At 32.3% G+C, this 18,887-nt stretch overlaps 1 protein-coding gene across 1 annotated transcript; it reads right to left on the bottom strand.

Annotated features, from left to right (window-relative positions):
- Positions 1 to 281: 281 nt before the first annotated feature.
- On the bottom strand, positions 282 to 18,109 carry LOC141547531 (olfactory receptor 9G4). The gene is made up of 2 exons (XM_074275923.1): positions 18,101 to 18,109; positions 282 to 1,238 (listed from the first exon to the last, which is right to left on the bottom strand). The coding sequence occupies exons 1-2, from the start codon at positions 18,107 to 18,109 to the stop codon at positions 282 to 284; spliced, it is 966 nt and encodes a 321-aa protein (XP_074132024.1).
- Between the last annotated feature and the right edge of the window lie 778 nt (positions 18,110 to 18,887).

Below are 18,887 nucleotides of genomic sequence, written 5' to 3'. Positions count from 1 at the left end.
TGAAAAGAGTAAATTTACACCAATGAAATCATGAATGTCTTCTTGAATTTAATAATAACAACTAAAACCTTATAAATAAAACCTAGTATATGTATATGTGTGAGTGTATGTGTGTATATATATGTATATATATATATATATATACATATATATATATATATGACATGAGAAACTCACATTTATATGAATTTCAATAAGGAAACACAGAAAAAAAAAACACACAATTTATTTGTCCCCTATTTCTGGGGAGGTAATAAAAATATCTTGGATATGAATAAAAATCATCTTGGTATTTTGATGCTTTGTATTGCTTTTCTGAAGGCCTCCTTTACATCCTTGTTCCTGAAGCTATAGATTATGGGATTGAGCAAGGGATTCACCACTGTGTAAAACAGGGCAGCCAACTTGTCTTTCTCCAGGGAATAAGTTGAGCTGGGTCTTGAGTACATGAAGAGGAGGGAGCCATAGAAAAGCATGACAGAGATCATGTGAGAGGCACAGGTGGAGAAAGCCTTCCATCTCCCTGAGGCTGAGCGGATGCGAAGGATGGCCAGGAGGATATTGAAGTAGGATATCAGGATGGCCAGTATGCTAGACAAAACTGTGAAACCCACCACTCCCAGGAGTACCTTCTCATAAATCTTTGTGTCAGTGCAGGACATCTTTACCAGAGGTGGTGCATCACAGAAGAAGTGGTCGATGATATTCTTCCCACAAAATTTCAGGCGAAATGTGTTAGCTGTATGGGCTATGGCATTCAAGAAGCCACCTACATAAGAACCAGTAACCAGCCCAACACAGAGAGATCTGGACATGGCAGCTGAATAGAGAAGGGGGTTACAGATTGCTACATAGCGGTCATAGGCCATGGCAGCAAGCAGGTAACACTCAGTGTAAGCCACAACACAGGAAAAGAAAAGCTGAGCACCACAACCTGCTAAGGAGATACGCTTGTCTTCAGATATACAGGTGGCCAGGATTTTGGGAGTGTATACAGATGTATACCAGAAGTCTAAGAATGACAGATTGCCAATGAAAAAATACATAGGAGTATGCAAACGGGAGTCAGTTCTGATTAAGACAACTAGAATCATGTTTCCTGCCAATGTCACCAAATAAAGAACCAAAAAAGCTCCAAAGAAGATCAATTGCATCTGGGGGTCAGCTGAGAAACCAATTAAGATGAATTCAGTCAAGGTGGTCCGATTCCCCACTTCCACTGACATACTGGTGGCAACCTTAAAGAAGTATCAAAAAGAGATGTACAGTTTATGAGTACATTTGATTTAGATCTGGAGTGATGCTAGGGTCAAATGGGGGGAAATTATAGCACAGAAGTTGGAGCTTTATACTTGGAGCCACAAATACCTGAATTCACATTCTATCTCAAAAGCTTATTGTCTTTGTGGTTCTGGGCACATCCCATAAGGTCTATGTGCCTTAGGTTCTTCATCCGTATGTAGGGTCTCATAATAGCATCCATGTCACAGGATTATTATGTGGCTTAAATGAGATAATGTGTGCAGAATGCTCTCTGAATCTTATAGCAACATATACATGGCATCAGGCTACTATCTAGTTGTTTCTTATCATTTCATGGAAGAGGAATATGGAGATCCTGAAGTATGAGACTTTGAAGAGACTTTTGACTATAAAACACAGACTATTAAATCAAAGAATAGAATATAGGATGTCTGAATTAGAAAAGGTTTTAATATAACACAGAAGGTTCTAATGACAGAGGAGCTTGGAGATCACTTACTGAAGGTTTTTTTTAATAGATCATAGGATTATGGTTGAAAAGGTGAAAAAAATCAAAGATCTCTTCACTTCTAACTCTTTCCTTTCACAGATGAGAAAAATAAGGCTTAAAAAGTTTGTTGACTTTTTTTTTTTGGTGGTCCTACTGCAATCAGTAAACATTATGAGTGGATATTATGATCGATTTTGTGATTCTGGAGCTAGTGTTCACTCTGGAATAATGAATATATATATTGAAGAGAAATGACTGTTTTAGTTTTATTCAACCATTCAATTGATCCATTACTTAAGTGATCAATTAATTGGCAAGCATTTCCCAAGTGCTTATTACATGCAAAGTGCTGTCTTAGGTGCTGAAGATATAGGGTAAGAGTAAAAGTAAAGTTAAAAACAAAAACAAACAAGCAAGCAAACAAACAAAAACACAATCTTGGCCCTAAATGACTTAAATTCCTAATGGGAAAAACAACAAATATAAAAATCTATGCATATAATATGAGGACAAAACATATACCAAGTAGTCTTAGAAGAAGAAAAAAAAAAACCAAAAAACAACTCTACCAGAAAGTAAAAAAAAGAGCCTGAATATCATCTTTCAAGAAATTATTAAGGAAAACAATCCTGATATGCTAGAACCAGAGGGTAAAATAGAAATCAAAAGACTCCATCAATCACCTTCTGGAAGAGATCACAAAATAAAAATTCTCAGGAATATTATAGCCAAAGTCTGGAACTCCCAGGTCAAGGAAAAAATATTGCAAGCATCCAGAAACAAATAATATAAATTTAGTGAAGCCACAGTTTGAATAACACAAGATTTAGCAGCTTCCACATTAAAGGATCACTACATGTCTTGGAATATGATATTCCAGAGACAAGTGGAGCTAGAAATGCAAACAAGAACCATGTAAGATTCTTATCAAACCTTAGAAAAATCCTTCAGAACAAAAGATGGACAGTCAATGAAATAGAGGATTTTCAAGCATTTGTGATGAAAAGACCAGAAAATTTTGATTTTCAAATACAGGACACTGAAGAAGCATAGGGAGGTAATCAGGATATAAAGAAGTTTATCTGTTTACCTTTCTACATGGTAGGATGATACTTGTAAATCATTACAATATTTTCATTATTACAGCACGTAGAAGTAGTATATATAGACAGAGGACATAGATGTCAGTTGAATATAAAGGGATAATATTTTTTTTTTAATGATGGAAGTAGGAGTGAGAGAGGAATGAAATGAGAGAAAGGGAAATAGAGAAGTGGAATGGTGCACATTATGTGCCTTAAAAAGAGGTAAGAAAAAGCATTTAAGGCAGAGGGGAAGAAGCAGACAAGAGAGTGTGTGAGTGAATCTTAATATCCTCAGAATTGGCTCCACTAAGAAATGACACACATAGTTACACCACAGTAAAATAGGAGGGGAATGGGATATTGAAAAGTCTGGGAGGATGATAAAAGAGAGGGCATATAAGGCATATTGGAGAAGGGAGTAGTCAGTAGGAAAACACAAATGAAAGGAGACAGAAAAAATTAGGAGAGAAAAAAAATGAGGGGAATACAATTAGCAATAGTAATTGTAAAAAAAATTTGAAGCAAATTTCTCTGATGGAATATTGTTTTTTGCAAAATGATGGCAGGATGTACTCAACAACAACAAAATAAAACCTGGAAAGTTTTCCATTAAGAAAGTGAAGCAATCTTTTGGGATGATGAGCGCCAAATGACCATTATTCTCAGTAATAGAATCATTCACACTTACTCTAAATGACTTATGAAAAATCCTATCCCTACCAGAGAAGTAATTGATTTAGTCTGAATATAAATTGAAGCATTCAATATTAATCCCTCTATCTCTCTAGTTTAGATATTTTTTGGTGGGTTTTTATTTTCATTAGGGTGGGAGATCTGTGTTTTCTTTTACAACTTGACTCTTATGAAAATGTTTTGCATAACTTCATAAGTGGTTTTTTTAATTGTGGATGAGGATAAGGGAAAGAAACTAAAATCTGGAAATTTTAAAAACAAATCTAAAAAATGTTTTGAATGTTAACTGGGAAAATAGTAAATAAATAAATTTTTTAAAAGAGCAAAGGACACTGGTAGTTGAACAGTCTGAGGAAGCTTACGCTAGTGGGAATATATGAGCTGAGTCTAAAAGGTAGGGTTTTTTTTATTACTTTAAGAGCTGAAAGTTACCTACACCTCTCAGAGTGACTAAGATAACTGATGATAAAAGTTGATGGAGATATGGGAAAACTGGGACACTAATGAATTCTGGGTGAAGCTGTGAACTGATTTAGCCATTCAGAAGAGCAATTTGGAACTATGCCAAATGTGCTATAAAACTGTATATACTCTTTAATCCATCAGAGTCACTACTAGGTCTACATCCAAAAGAGATCATAAAGGAGGAAAAGGGCCTCTATGTGCAGAGATGTTCATAGCAGCTCTTTTGGTAGTAGCAAAGAACTGGAAATTGGATATCATCAGTTGGGGAATGGCTGAATAAGTTATGGTTTATGAATTAATAAAATTTTACTCTTCTATAAGCAATGATGAACAGGCTGTTTTCAGAAAAAAAAAAGACTGATTGGAGGAGATCATGTCTAAACCTTATGATCCTATCCTTATATAATGAGGAAAAGATTCACTTGCTGCAAAGTGAAGGCACTAGCAATTTGAGTATCCATTATAAGTCAGCTTGGCTAAAGTGCAAAAGGAATGATTGGGGGCATCTTTTAAGTATTTATTCCATTCCAAAAGGAGGATAAAGCTACAGACCTAATATTTTTGCTCTCATTAGTTTTCCTCCTGATTTCTGAGGGGATACATATAATTCTATACATAGCTAACCAGAAAGAAAGGGGAAATAAGTTATGAGATCAGAGAATATTTACAGAATCACAAAAGGAATTCTAGCTTTTTAAATTGTAGAATTCTGACAAAATGGAGAAAAATTAAGACTTCTAAGGAAAGGAAGTAAAGAAATCGAGCTAAGTGTAATGAGTGGCCATATTATTAATGTCAATACTGCCCTAAGAAGAAAACATAGCAGGGAGTTTCTCCTGGATCCCTGTTAGGTTTCAATCTAATAAGATGAAGCACATGGTGAAAATGGCACTGGGATTAAAGCTATAGTGAACCTAGATCAAATCCTACACAACTTCTTTCATGAAAATACTAGATTAATCATTCTACTTCTTTGACCCTTGTTTTAGTCATCTGAAAAATGGGAATATATTTATATTGCCACAAAAGAGAAAATTAATATTAAATGATTTACATAATTAGAAATAGTAGGTAAATAGCAATTTAAAGTTGGGAAAGCACTTTATATAAGGCTAGAATTATTATTTCCTTTTTAAAGAAGGGAAAACTGAAAGATGTTAGTTGCCATCATCAAATAGTACAAAAACAATTTATTGTTGTTTAAAAAGCAGTCTGCTGCAGTAAATAGAACACTTAATTTAGAAGAATGAGACCTTAGTTCAAATTCTGACTGCTGCTATCTATCTGAGTTCAGATATGTTATTTAACCTCTATGGGATTCATAGCTTAACCATAAAATGAGGAAGTAAGACTGAAAAATCTCTAATTTTTCCTCCATTTAAATATTGGTGATTTTATTATATTATGAATCCTGGTTCTCTTACTTGTTACTTACATAGTATTCTAAAAGTTCCTCCCTAATCTCTCTAATCTTCAATTTCTTCAGCTCTAAAGCAAAAGCTAAGCCAATGTTATGCCAAAGTTCTTTATTACTCTGAAATCTTTGACCACATGGTCCTAAGATTACATTTAGACCCTGCTTACTCAGTACTCATATACAAATCTCTAATCCTACACACTTACCTTCACTCTGGCAAGAGACACCTTGTGGGAGAAGACAGTGTGTTTCTTTATTTGCTTGTCAGATTTAACATATCGTCTTTTGGAACCTTGCAGATCTCTTATCACTTCCTTTGGGACTTCTTCCACACAAGTCTCTCAGAAACACACATTTCAGTCTCCAAAGTAGCAATTAGAGTTGTTCCAGAGTTTGGGGATAACACATTAATTGGGCACTAAAATATGTCATATTTTATTCAAAGTGGGCTTTTCCTTTGTGAATATCCTTGTTTATCTTAATGTTGGGGACAATGATTTCCCAAATGCCCTTCTGGGTCTCCATTCTTTGAATTAGAAAAAAACCTTTTTTTATGGTTCATTGGCTTGGGGGAAGAATAGTACAAGTCTTGGATTTGAAGACAATTGACTTAGAATCAAAACCTACACTTTCTAAGTATAACATGAAGTACTAGTTCATGTCCATTCATCTAAGAAGGCTTTGTTATTCTCCTCAACTAGAAATTGAGAGCATTGCTTTTTACTCCTTTTCTCTTTTGTCTCTTAGCATGTTCTGCCATTTTGATTCATGCTACTTTGTTTGATTTTTAATATATCCTTTTGTTTTCATGGTGGTTTTGTTTTCATGTTATTATCATATTTTGTTATTTTGGTTATGTGGAAGATTGTAAACCTTAAAGTCATAGGATCATGGTTTTAGGGACTTTGGGGATCGAGTACAACCCCCTTATTTTAGAGATGAGAAAACTGGGGTGCTTAGAGATATAGAACTTGGCCACAATTGGTACAATTGGGTTTGAATTTCTATTCAATATTAAGCTTATGACCTTTGGAAATGTACTTAATCTCTGTCTTTAGGTATATTATTAACACAGACACATATTGTTTTCCATGAAATATAGGTAATATTTTCACAATCTGGCTTAGATAGTTTTGTGATTCTGTGCATAATATATTAGCTAACAATATTGAATAATTGAGATGATAACCTTCTTCTTGGTATTGATCTTGCTCAATTTTTCATATTTTTAAACCAAATTTCTCCAGAAATCTATAAAATTCTAAGCTCTTTGATGACTGGAATGGCTAAATTCTGCACCATTCTCTCCTCATTATGTCACAATATAGATGTTTTTTAAAATGGTTTTCTGAATCTATAGAAGCATTCAGAAAGGTAAGCTAATTGGTCCTTCCATTCATGTTTTCATACCAATTGGTAAATACTTTTCAAAATGAGTGCTTTTAATTTTAATGCAATAGCCACATCTGAGAAGATAAGATTGATTGCAATATTAATTCAATTGAAGCATTCTAGAAATTATGGTTTTACGACTCAATGAGAGGTTTCAGTAAATCTTCAGAAAGGCAAGGTGCCTTCAATTTTGGGATATAGCTTTCATTAGCTATATGAACTGACATTATGCTTATCAGGTAAATTCATGAAGGTATAATATTAAAGATGATTTTCAATTTTCTCTTTTTTATCAGAAAACTCCTATCTCTAACTTGGTTTGTCAGTAAAGCTTCACCCCAATTTCTTCTGCTGAACTAACAACAACCATATACTTTTCCCTCAGGGAAATTAGAAGCAAAATAAATGAAAAAAATTTGGGGATGGCCAATGACACTTCAGTTCTTACAGAAGCAACTCAACAACTTGGTATCATGAATACCTTTGAATATCTGATAAATTGTATTGACTACTTCTCACAATAATGATTTTATATGGAGAGTAACGCAGAATAAAATACAGAAATAAAATATGTAAGACCCATTATATTGAAATACAAGTGCTAAAATATTTTTAAAAATATTTTTATGGAAACCAGGTTAAAATTACCCTGAAATAATGATTGGATTTCTCCTTCCTTGTAAATTATATAGAATATGCACAAATGTTCTGTCTTCTGTTAACCACAAAGTGTAAATTTGGAAGATGGTTTTGGTCATGGTGACTAGTGTTATTGTTTGTATTAGTGAATAGTTTGGAGTCCAGAGACCATGAGTTTCTATACCAGAATCATTATGCATAAAAATATAAGTAGATAAGTTTTCCTTCTTCTCCTTGATGACTTTGAGGAGGGGAATGGACAGTTATCTTGTTCCCTTTGTTGCCTCTCTTTCTCTGTTGTTTATTTTTCCAGATTTCAAGTGTATGGATGCTTTTAGATGAAAGTGCTCAAATTATTGAGTGTGGGGAACCTATTAGAGAAGTCTCATTGGGATTCACAATCTGCAGGGGTGGCAACCAACATGCATCAGAAAACAATTTAATACCAAAGACTGTTGTCAGTCTCAAGTGAGTAGTTGATTGTCTCACCAGCAGAGATAGAATGGGAAAGACAGATCTCTTTAAGAAAACTGGAGATATCAATGAAATGTTTCAGGCCAAAATGACTATTGGAAAAGACAAAAATGATAGAGACTCAAAAGAAGAGAAGATTTAGAAGTGGCAAAAATACACAGAAGAACAATATAAGAAAGAGCTTACCAATACAAGTAACCATGATGATATAGTTACCAATATAGAGTCATATATTCTGGACAATGAAGTCATATGGGCTTTAGAAAACATTGCTAACAATAAGGTTGTTAGAGGTGATGGGATTTCATCTGAGCTATTTAAAATTTTCAAAGATGAAGCTGTTAAAGTGTTGCACTCAATAGGCCTGCAAGCTTGGAAATCTTAATAGTGGGCACTGGATTAGTAAAAGAAAAGATCCCCTGAACTAACAACAACCATATACTTTTCCCTCAGGGAAATTAGAAGCAAAATAAATGAAAAAAAAAATTTGGGGGTGGCCAATGACATTTCAGTCCTTGCAGAAGCAACTCAATAACTTGGTGTCATGAATACCTTTGAATATCTGATAAATTGTATTGACTACTTCTCACAATAATGATTTTATATGCAGAATAATGCAAAATAAAATGCAAAAATAAAATATATAAGACCCATTATATTGAAATACAAGTGCTAAAATATTTTTAAAATATTATTTATGGAAACAGGTTAAAATTACCCTGAAATAAAGAATCCTAAAGAAAAGCGATGTCAGAAAATGTTAACATTACTGAAAAAATATGTTAATTTCACAAGCCTGCAAAGTTATGCTTAAAATTCTGCAAACTAGGTTTCAAAAATATGTGAAAAGAGAAATATCAGAAGTACAGTCCAGTTTTCAGAGACAGAGGAACTACATACCAAATTGCCAACATTCTCTGTATTATGAAGAAAGCAAGACAGGTTTGGGAAACACACACACACACACACACACACACACACACACACACACACACACACACACACCCAAAACTATCTACTTTGGCTTCACTGACTATACTATAGCATTTGAATATGTGGATCACAAGAAAATGTGGCACGTCCTTAAAGAGATGAGAAGAGTAGTATCTATGTCTGTGCTGAGGAACCTGCATGTGGATCAAGAAGCAAATTAGAATGGAACTTGCAACAACTGGTTGATTTAAGATTGGAAAAGAAGTATGACAAGGCTGTATATTGTCATCTTATTTGTTTAACTTAAATGCAGAGCATGTTATACAAAATGCCAGGCTATATGAATCAAAAGCCAGAATTAAAAGTGCTAGAAGAAACAGCAATGATGTTAGATATGCAGATAATACCATTTTGATGCCAAAAAATAATGAATTAAAAAGCCTCTTGGTGAAGGGGAAAAATCATGGCAACTGGTCTCATCAGTTCCTGGTACATAGAGTGAGAAGAAATGGGAGCAGAGTCAGAGTTTGTTTTCTTAAGCTTAGAGACAGCCATTTCGGTCATAAATTTAAGACACTTGCTCTTTGAAAGCAAATCTAGGGATAGCATATTAAAAACAAACATTACCTTGCTTGCAAAGGTTAACACAGTTAAAAGTATGAGTTTTCCATTATCTTCGTAAGGCTGTGAGAGTTATACTATAAAAAGGGTGAGGGCCACTGTTAGGATTACTAAGTGAATTCTCACCTTGTCACCATCCAGACAACCTCAGTTCTCACTTAGTAATCCTAACAGGCCACAGAATCAATGGCTTTGAATTGTGGTGATGAAGAAGACTTTTAAGAGAGGTTTTGGCAGAATGAAAATAAAATCAGTCAATACTTAGAGAAAAATTAATTTAAATTACTCATTGAAATGAGAGATACTGAAGCTGAAACTCAAAGACTTTCACAACATAATCAGAAGACATGATCATGTTGTTGAGAAAGATAGAAGACAAAATAAAAGGAGTTGGTAGAGAATAAAATGGATAGATAGCATCATGGAAGTAATATGAGCTTGGATAGACTTCAGTAGATAATGGAAAATAGAAGGGCCTGGTATACTATGATCCAGGGGTTATAAAGAGTCTGATATGACTGAAAGAATGAACTATGACAATAAGAAGGAACAGAATTTTTTAAAAATCTAATGAAATAGTTATCATTAGGTCTTTGTTATACAAAATAAAGATTAAATTACTAGCATCAAAAGAATACACATTATATGAATAAAAATATTTTATTGTAAATTATTTTACTAAAATATATGATAAAAATTACAGGTTAAATAAATGAAAAATTATAAAAATATATAAAATGCCTGTTAACAGAAAAATAGAGAATCAAAACTAGCCAATTTTGAAAGTTTTACAATTAATAAATAATGTTTCAAATACCGAAAAAATAGACCAGCTGGATAAACAAGAAGATTTCATCATGTCTTTATAGAATTAATTCTGATACAGCATAAAATATTCAATAATTATCAAACTGTTTTACAAAATTCCTTCTATGATTTTGATGCTAAATTTAAATTTTTTGATATTTTGATGCTAAAATTAAGAAAAATTAAAAGTCAGCAATATAACAACTCAACTATTTAATAAGTGCTACCTGTTGGTCAAGTGCTATACTAAGTTCTGAAAATAACAATTAAAGAAATATAGTTCTCACTTTTAAGGATTTTATATTTGAATAGCAGAAAATATATAGGAAGGAGCCAGAAATCAGTATTTGAATTAAAAAGCAGTTACCAAAAAAGTAATGATGGAGAATTTATCAGTTAAGAGTAGTCAAGAGGGTAGAAATGTACAGGGCTAACCTGATCCTTTTCTCCAAAAGATGCTCCAGGACAAAATTAACAACAAGAAAAGATCACAGAAACAACTATATCTTTCAAGTTGGGAAGTTTCCTAGAGAATGTTTAAGGGTTTAAGAGAATGTCATGAAAATGGCAGAAAAGTGAAGTAAAAAAGAGAAAAGTATAAGCAAATGTCTAATGAACAATGATGTCAAAATTTTAAGTAAAATATTAGGAAATAAGATATACTTCATATAACAAAGATTATGCAATATGATCAAGTTGAATTTATGCAAGAAATGAAAAGTTGATTATTATTATGAAAACCATAAAATAATTGGCTACATAAATTAAAAAATAACCATCAAAAAAGATTTTATGTTTATTTGAAAACAAACAAACAAACAAACAAAAAACTTTTGACCAAATAAATTATCCATTTCAGTTAAAACACACACACACACACACACACACACACACACACACACACACACACACTGGTAAACAATAATAAATGAAATATCCTTAGTCGCTCAAATACTCGGTAATTCAAGTAAAAAGTCAGCATCATCTGTAATGAAATTAACTAGAGTTTCTCCAATAAGATAAAGGGCAATACAAGGAGGTCCATTTTCAATATTTTCCTTTGTTACAGAGCTAGAGATGCTAGCCATAGCACACACACACACACACACACACACACACACACACACACACACACACACACACACACAAATAATAATTAAAAGCATAGGAGAGAAAAAAAGTGTTCCAGTTTTTCTTCCATTTTATTTGATGGTTTACTTGGAGAATTCTATAGAGTAAAGTTAATCAAAATAACTTTAATAAATTTTCAGTATTTAAAAATAATACACAAAATTATCAGCATCCCACTATATTACCAATAAAATCCAATAGAAAATAATGAAAATTCATTTAAAACAATGACAGTATATAAAATACTTAAAAGTTTATATAAAATAATAAGTTAAAATCTATATAATATTTGCAGAATAAAGAAAAAAAAAACATTAGAGGATAATTGCCATTGTTCTTTCAAAGCAACCTCAAGAAGTTTAAAAAAATGCTTCATTGTGTATTCAGACACAATCACTTCTTTCACTGGGGATGGATAATATTTTTCACCATAAGCCATATGGAGTTGTCTTGGATCATTATATTGCTGAAAATAACTTAATCATTCAGAGTTGATCATCATGAAAGTCTTTCCAATTTTATTTTTTTTCTGAGAGCATCTTGCTTATAATTTCTTATAACACAGTAGCATTCCATCACAATCACATGCCACAAATCATACTTTTTATAATTAATGGATATAACCAAAATTATTATTTTTCCCCTGGACAAAGAGCTTTTATATTTTTGTACATATAAGTCATTTTCTTTTTTTAAAGGTGCTACATGATAATTTTATCTTACATGTAAATAAATTTATAATAGATTTGCAATTTCCTGTACAATCATTTTTTCTATGTTATAGAAATACTTGTTTTGTTAGATAAATTAAAAATAAAAAGTCAATTTTTTGTATTTAATTTTTTCCCAGTGGTAGGAGGAAGATGGAAGAGAGGGGAGGGAAAAAAGTTTGGTAATTGGAAAATTAATCCAAATAAAGCATTTTTAACTGGAAATAATAGGGCATATTAAATTTATTAAGAAAGGGAACAACATGCTTAGGTCTGAACTTAAGAAAATAACTATTGGCATCTGGGTAAATGAATTAGAGTTAGAAGACATCAGGCAGAGAGATTAAATTCTCACGTAACTTTTAGTTTATTTAAAACTACTCTGTTTGGAAAGATGAACATAGCTTAATCTCTGTCTCAAAACGCTTATTTTTTGAAAAAAAAAAGACAAGTTCTCAGACTCTTTAAAATCTGTAAATATGTAGACAAAATCTGGAATATTAAATATCTGTATAACTATAAAGACACAATTCAAGAATGACAATGAATCATTTATTGATTTATAACTGCAAATTGATGAAAGCCAGTTTGATTGGTTGTCCATCACCCTTAACCTCCTTTCAAAGTACATGTATATTAAAGCTAATAGACCTACGTGGGGAATGGCACAGAATAAAGTTTCCTTTGTTCCCATCATTCCACATACCTTATATATCAATTAAAGCAAAGACTGTCATTTAACTAATTTGACTCAACTACAATTTTCCCCTATGGGAAACAGACAGTATTGTATTAGTGGACATGTTGAGTCATTATTAAAACTCTTAAGCATGAGCCCTGATAGGTTCTGAAACTTTGACCAAAGGATATTGTTGCATAGTTTTCTATCCGAAGCCATCTTACTGTGTATTGCCCTTGGACTGAGGGAAAGTGAGGTCACACACTAAGATTCTTCTCCACTGGAATCTTTTCTCCTCTCTTTGTAAATAGCAATACAGGTTTTGTTTGCTTATGAGCACACTTGCTACTATTCATTCTAACAACTTCTTACCCCTTTGGAATGGTTATCTCTTCAATTAAATTATCTCCATGTAAAATAATATTTAAGAATTTTTTTCTGCAATTTAGCATTTAACTGAATATATTTTGGGTGGGAAAGAATGAAACATGATATATTAAATGTGTATTACTTGTCAAGCAATGTACTATGTGATGAGCTACAAATATGTTATAGTCCCACTTCTCAAGAAGTTACTATTCCATGGTAAGAGAAACTTCTGTTATGTATAGAAATTATGTACACACACAACATACATATATACACACATACATACATATATACATGCATATATGTAATACATAAAAATGAGAAAAAATAAACTTTTGAGAGTGGAGAAGTAGAATGACTTTATATAGAAGTTTCAGTAGAGTTTTGCAAAAAAAAGAAATCCAAAATGAAACACCAAACAAACATGATAGTCCAAGAACTCAGAGATTCAATCCCAGCAAAGAGAATAGTCTGTTCAAAGATACAAGGATGAAAAAGTTTGATGTATAAGGAATGGGAAAAAGGTCAATTTATCTGGACCACTTATAAGAGAAAGGATACCATATAGTGCCAGCTAAGTGCTAGTGGTCTATTTCCTTTGGAATCATTTTTTAAAGTTCAGAAAGTATATCAATAGGGATTTGGATGTGTGTATATGCACACACATGTGTGCCCATATGTATATGTACATGTGCACATTTATATATAAACATATGTGCATGTGTTTATTTACACACAAATGTGTGTGTGGACACACACACATACACACTGGTCAAGAAGTTAGGGAAACCTGAGTTCAAGTCTCAGACTATTCTTAGCTGTGTGACTCTGAACAACTATCTGTTTCTGTTTCCTCAAGTGTAAAAGGTGGGATAACAATAGCATCTATCACATAGCATTGTGAGGAGTAAATGGGATATTTGCAAAGTGCTTAGCATAATGTCTGGCCCATACTAGGCACTTAATAAATGCTAATTATCTTTTCCCCATTTCTATGTATAAGCAATCATTAACACACATATATATATATATATGTATATATATATATATATTTCTATATATACATATACATATATATTCTTGCACATAATGTATATATGGATACATATGTGACTAAAACTGTATCTACTAATATTGATGAGTCATACAGGTCACATCATGTTCAACTGTCTAGTGCTTAAAAATAATGTATCCAAATTTCATTACATAGAGACCACGATTGCATAATTAGAAACTGACATCAGAGATTTAAATCCAATAAAATTACAATTAATATAATTTTTTCTGAATGACCAAAAAAATGGAATGTAGGCCAGTGATGTCAACCTCCCCAAAGGGGGTCAATAAAGTGTCTCATAGTGTCTTTCCCTTGAAACATTTAAGTACTTTGTATATATTTGTTTTATTCACTTTATAGTAATTCTGTATATATATATATATACATATATATATATATATATATATATATATATATATATATATATATATATATATATAGGCATTTATGTATGGAGATAGATGGAGCTAGCTAGCTATACTATATATTTGTCTTTCCTATTATTATAAGTTACTCCTTGTTAATGGAGATTATTTAATTCTTTGCCTTTCATTCTCAGAGCCTAGCATAGCACCTTGCATACTGTAGATATTGAATAAATACTTGATTGATTGAATAGCGGGAGACTAGCTAAATCCTTCACGATGAGACCACTCAGATTGACACATGCCATTATAAATTTTGAAGTTTATTAGGCTGAATAATTTGGGACAAATCACAGCAGTCACAATTGGAGGAGATTAGTAAAACAGTCATGAAACAATATTAAATGTAAAGGAAAAACAGGGGGCAGTCCCCACAGCAAGACCTCAGTAGTCATTAGAGATTAATTGTTGGCCTGGGACGTTATCCCTCAAGAATCTAAGCATGCAGGTGGAGCTGGCTCCTAAAGTGATGAATCTTGGTTTGTTCAGGGATTTAACTCTACCAGTCATATACAAACAACTACTTCAAAATAACATAGCATCTCAAGTTAGAAATGTGATTTTGAAGGAACAATAATTCAATAATTCCATTCATTATACTCTTGGGTATTTTGTGGAACACACACTTACATTCACATTTACATAATACACATGCACATATTTCTTTCATGAATACTTCATGTTGCTATTTTGTCCATTTTATATCAGATGAACTTCACCTTGCAGATGCTTCCAGAATGACAGGTAAAGTCCTTACTTCTTTCCCCAAGACTCTTTTAATTGTAAGGCTAGTTTATTTTTAGTACCAAAACAAAAAAAAATAAAAAAAAAAGAAAATTTGACCCAATTAAGTTATTTTAAATTAAACTGATTTTTGTTTTTGTTTTTGTTTTTTTCCTTTCATTGGATGGCCTGCTTTTTTGGATCCCACTAAGAAAGCTATGCGTTACTCTTTGGTAAAAGAAAAATTTCAGTGACTTTATGTGTCTTATGAATTGAATCTAGGATATTTCCCTTGCCTGACCCTAGCTAAAAAATCAAAGGTTTAGGTTTAGTATTAATGTAGATATTCTCTTATTCCAATCTTGGATTCTGAAGTTCTCTTTCTTTATATCCTCAATCTAAACATAAAAAATTATAGGAAAAAAATCACTTGAATTTGTTTTGGGATTCATGTATTTGTCAGGTGAGGATGTTTCTACTGGAGCAGATCACTAACACTTTTACTTTCCACACATCTTTTGAATCTGTGTTTCTTAGTTAAGTCTTCATGTAAACTGTTTGTAAAGAATCTCCATGATTTGCTAGAATCTTTGATGAAGTTTTTCAACATTTTTTACATCTTATACTTCTTCAGCAATCTGGGCAGTCCATGAAAATCTTCCAAGAATAGAATTAATAATTGCCTAAATAGTTACAATGGAAACCAATTATCTTAAAAGACTGTGTTCAGAGTTTTAAAAAATCCCAAGTCTTTTGGTTAACAATTGTTGACAATGGTTTAAGATCTCGGTGATAGCTAAGTCTCCTTTAGGTAAGTGTTAATAACTGAGTAGTCTTTTTGAAAGTTTGTTTAATATAAATATATTTGTATGAAACTTGTATCCTCTTTCTTCTACCTTCATACATTATTAGAATGTTATCTCCATAAGGGCAAAGCTGTGCCTTGTTTTTTACCCTCCGTATCTCAAATAAGGCCATATATATGATAGGTAATTAACAAATCAAAGTTTAAAGTACAATCAAAGAATGAAACATTAATGGTATCATAAGAGAAGGACAGCATTAATTGTAAAAGGGTTGAATTTGAAGTTGGGATTTTTTTTTGTCCAAATCATTCTTTCTTATTATTTGTCTGAGTGACCAGTTACAAAATGTTTCTTGGTTTTCTGATCAGTAACACAAAGACACTAGAACAGAATATTTCCAAGATCCCTGAGAGTTTTACATCTATTGTACAATGGTCTATCTTCTTGGTATATTTGTATTTGAACTAAGAAAAATTCTTTTCCCTAAAGCAGGAGCCAGGAACCTCCACCAGTGATTAATGGGAAATCATTTGCATAATCAATTGCTGGTGATGATGAGCTGAAATCTAGGTAGAATAACTTCCTACTGCTTGACTTCTATAAATTGATAATCATCAATGGACTAGTTGAATGGAAAGCTCTGCAGTGGGAAGAAGAAAGACATTTAAAATTTTAATAGCATCTTAAAATATAAGTAGCTGGCATTTCATCCTGGTAAAAATGAGTCCTAATTGCATGTTTATAACTCTCCATGCCTTTTAAACTCTGTGTTAAGGTGAAATCTTGGGCCATATTTCAGGAGAAATTCTGATTAGCTAAGATGAAGATTCTTAATTTGAGTTCCATGACCCATTTCCCAAATGATCTGTGATTAGAAATCAGGGAGTCTATTCACTTTTTAAGAAATATATATTTAATAACTCTTTATATATCATTGATTTGCATTGTGATTTTATATATATGTGTATATATATACATATATATTGTTTTATTTTTTTGAGATTGGACCCATAGGCTTCCTCAAAGAGGATCATGACACAAAAAAATGATAAAGAAAACTCACACTATGGTAGGAAAATCAACGGAGATATGAGAGCACTAAAAATATTGCCAGAAATGAACTGAAAAAAGAACCAGAGATTTTTGGTACAGAGAAAGCTAAAATGAAGACATGATATCTGATATCTGTCTTCAAGTATTTGAGGGACTGATTGAAGGGAAATACATTAAAATTGTCCTATTTGATCCTAGAGGATAACACCAGAATTAACTTGGTGAAGTTAACAAAAAAGCTATTTCAAAGCAAACTAATTCTTTTGCCACCTCACATCCTCTTTAATATGTGTAGTCCATTCTATATTTGAACTTCTTCTATCATAATGGAATATTTCTGGCTAAGTGGGAGTCCATTATCTTCAATTTTAAGACAAAGAAAATCTTAAAGATTATCTAATTTCATGCAGTTATTTTAAGGAAGAGTTAACTGATGACAAGCGGGCGACTTTTCTAAGATTACATAGCAGTTAATTAAAGATCTGGTCAATGCTCAGAAATTTGTGGCTCTAACCACAGCTTCATGCCCTTTGCATTAGAGATATCCACCCTTAAATATTTTGAAAACTGATCACATATAATACAGACCTCTTTGAGAAATTAATATAATACTTAAGTATTATCAGAACTTAGTATCTCTCTAGATTTGAAACTATAAATCCCATATTCTTTCCATTCCTCTGGTTTTAATATCATGATCACCTAAGATATTTACATAAATCAAACAAATATGCAGCAGGTTAGAGGTAATTTGCCTTTTTTTCCAGAGCTAGCTTCCATTTCTTCTTCCTTACCATTATCTTGTGGCTATATCAGATTCAATTTAGTATCTACATTTAGAATAACAAACATTTAAAAACACTCTTACCTTATACATGGTACTATGCTAGGTGCTAACAATAAAAAAGATTAAAGAGGAAAGCTCACATCTTTTCATTCTATTACATAAGAATGGGATATTATATCTTAAAATTTGTCTTTAGTGAGCTTCAGGAAATATTGTTTGGCATAAGTAGGATGAGATAAGGACTAAGAAGATATCTAGAACAAGTACTTTGAGAAATAAGAAAAGAAAATATTACTTTTATCTTTTAGTAATGGGACAGTAAGCAGGAAGGGCTTCATGAGGAAGTCGTAATAAAACTGGTCCTAGAGGAGAAAATAAAAAAGAAATATCTCTGAAGTTGGAGTTCATGACAAAATATGATTTGGCTATTAGACATAGCTTGTACAATGCACAGGGTAAGGAGGAAGATGGGAAGACATTAAGAATCAATTAGCATTTCTACTTTGGCTGGAATTTATAGTAATTAAAGAATGTGTAATTATTGTGAAAATTTAAGTTAGAGAGAGCAGGCAGAGAGTCTTTAATTGTTGATAGAGAATTTTCATTTTATCCTAGACATTAAGGAACCACCAAACTTTTTTGAACTGAGTGGTGACATGGTCAGATCCTTGCCTTAGTAAGATTATTTTTTCCAGCTGTAATACAAAGTATAGAGAATAAAATGGATAGGCAGGAAAAGGTGGAAAGATAATTAAGAACTAGGAAGGACATTGTCAATTTACTTCTATTTTAAGTAGTGGTAATAGATGTGATAATAGACTCCATATTTAAGGGGGAAAGTTATAGATGTGACAGGTAGGAATAGACA

Source organism: Sminthopsis crassicaudata, chromosome 6 (genome assembly GCF_048593235.1).
Source record: "Sminthopsis crassicaudata isolate SCR6 chromosome 6, ASM4859323v1, whole genome shotgun sequence".
Classification (NCBI taxonomy): Eukaryota; Metazoa; Chordata; class Mammalia; order Dasyuromorphia; family Dasyuridae; genus Sminthopsis; species Sminthopsis crassicaudata.
This window is presented reverse-complemented; position numbering and strand designations above follow the sequence as displayed.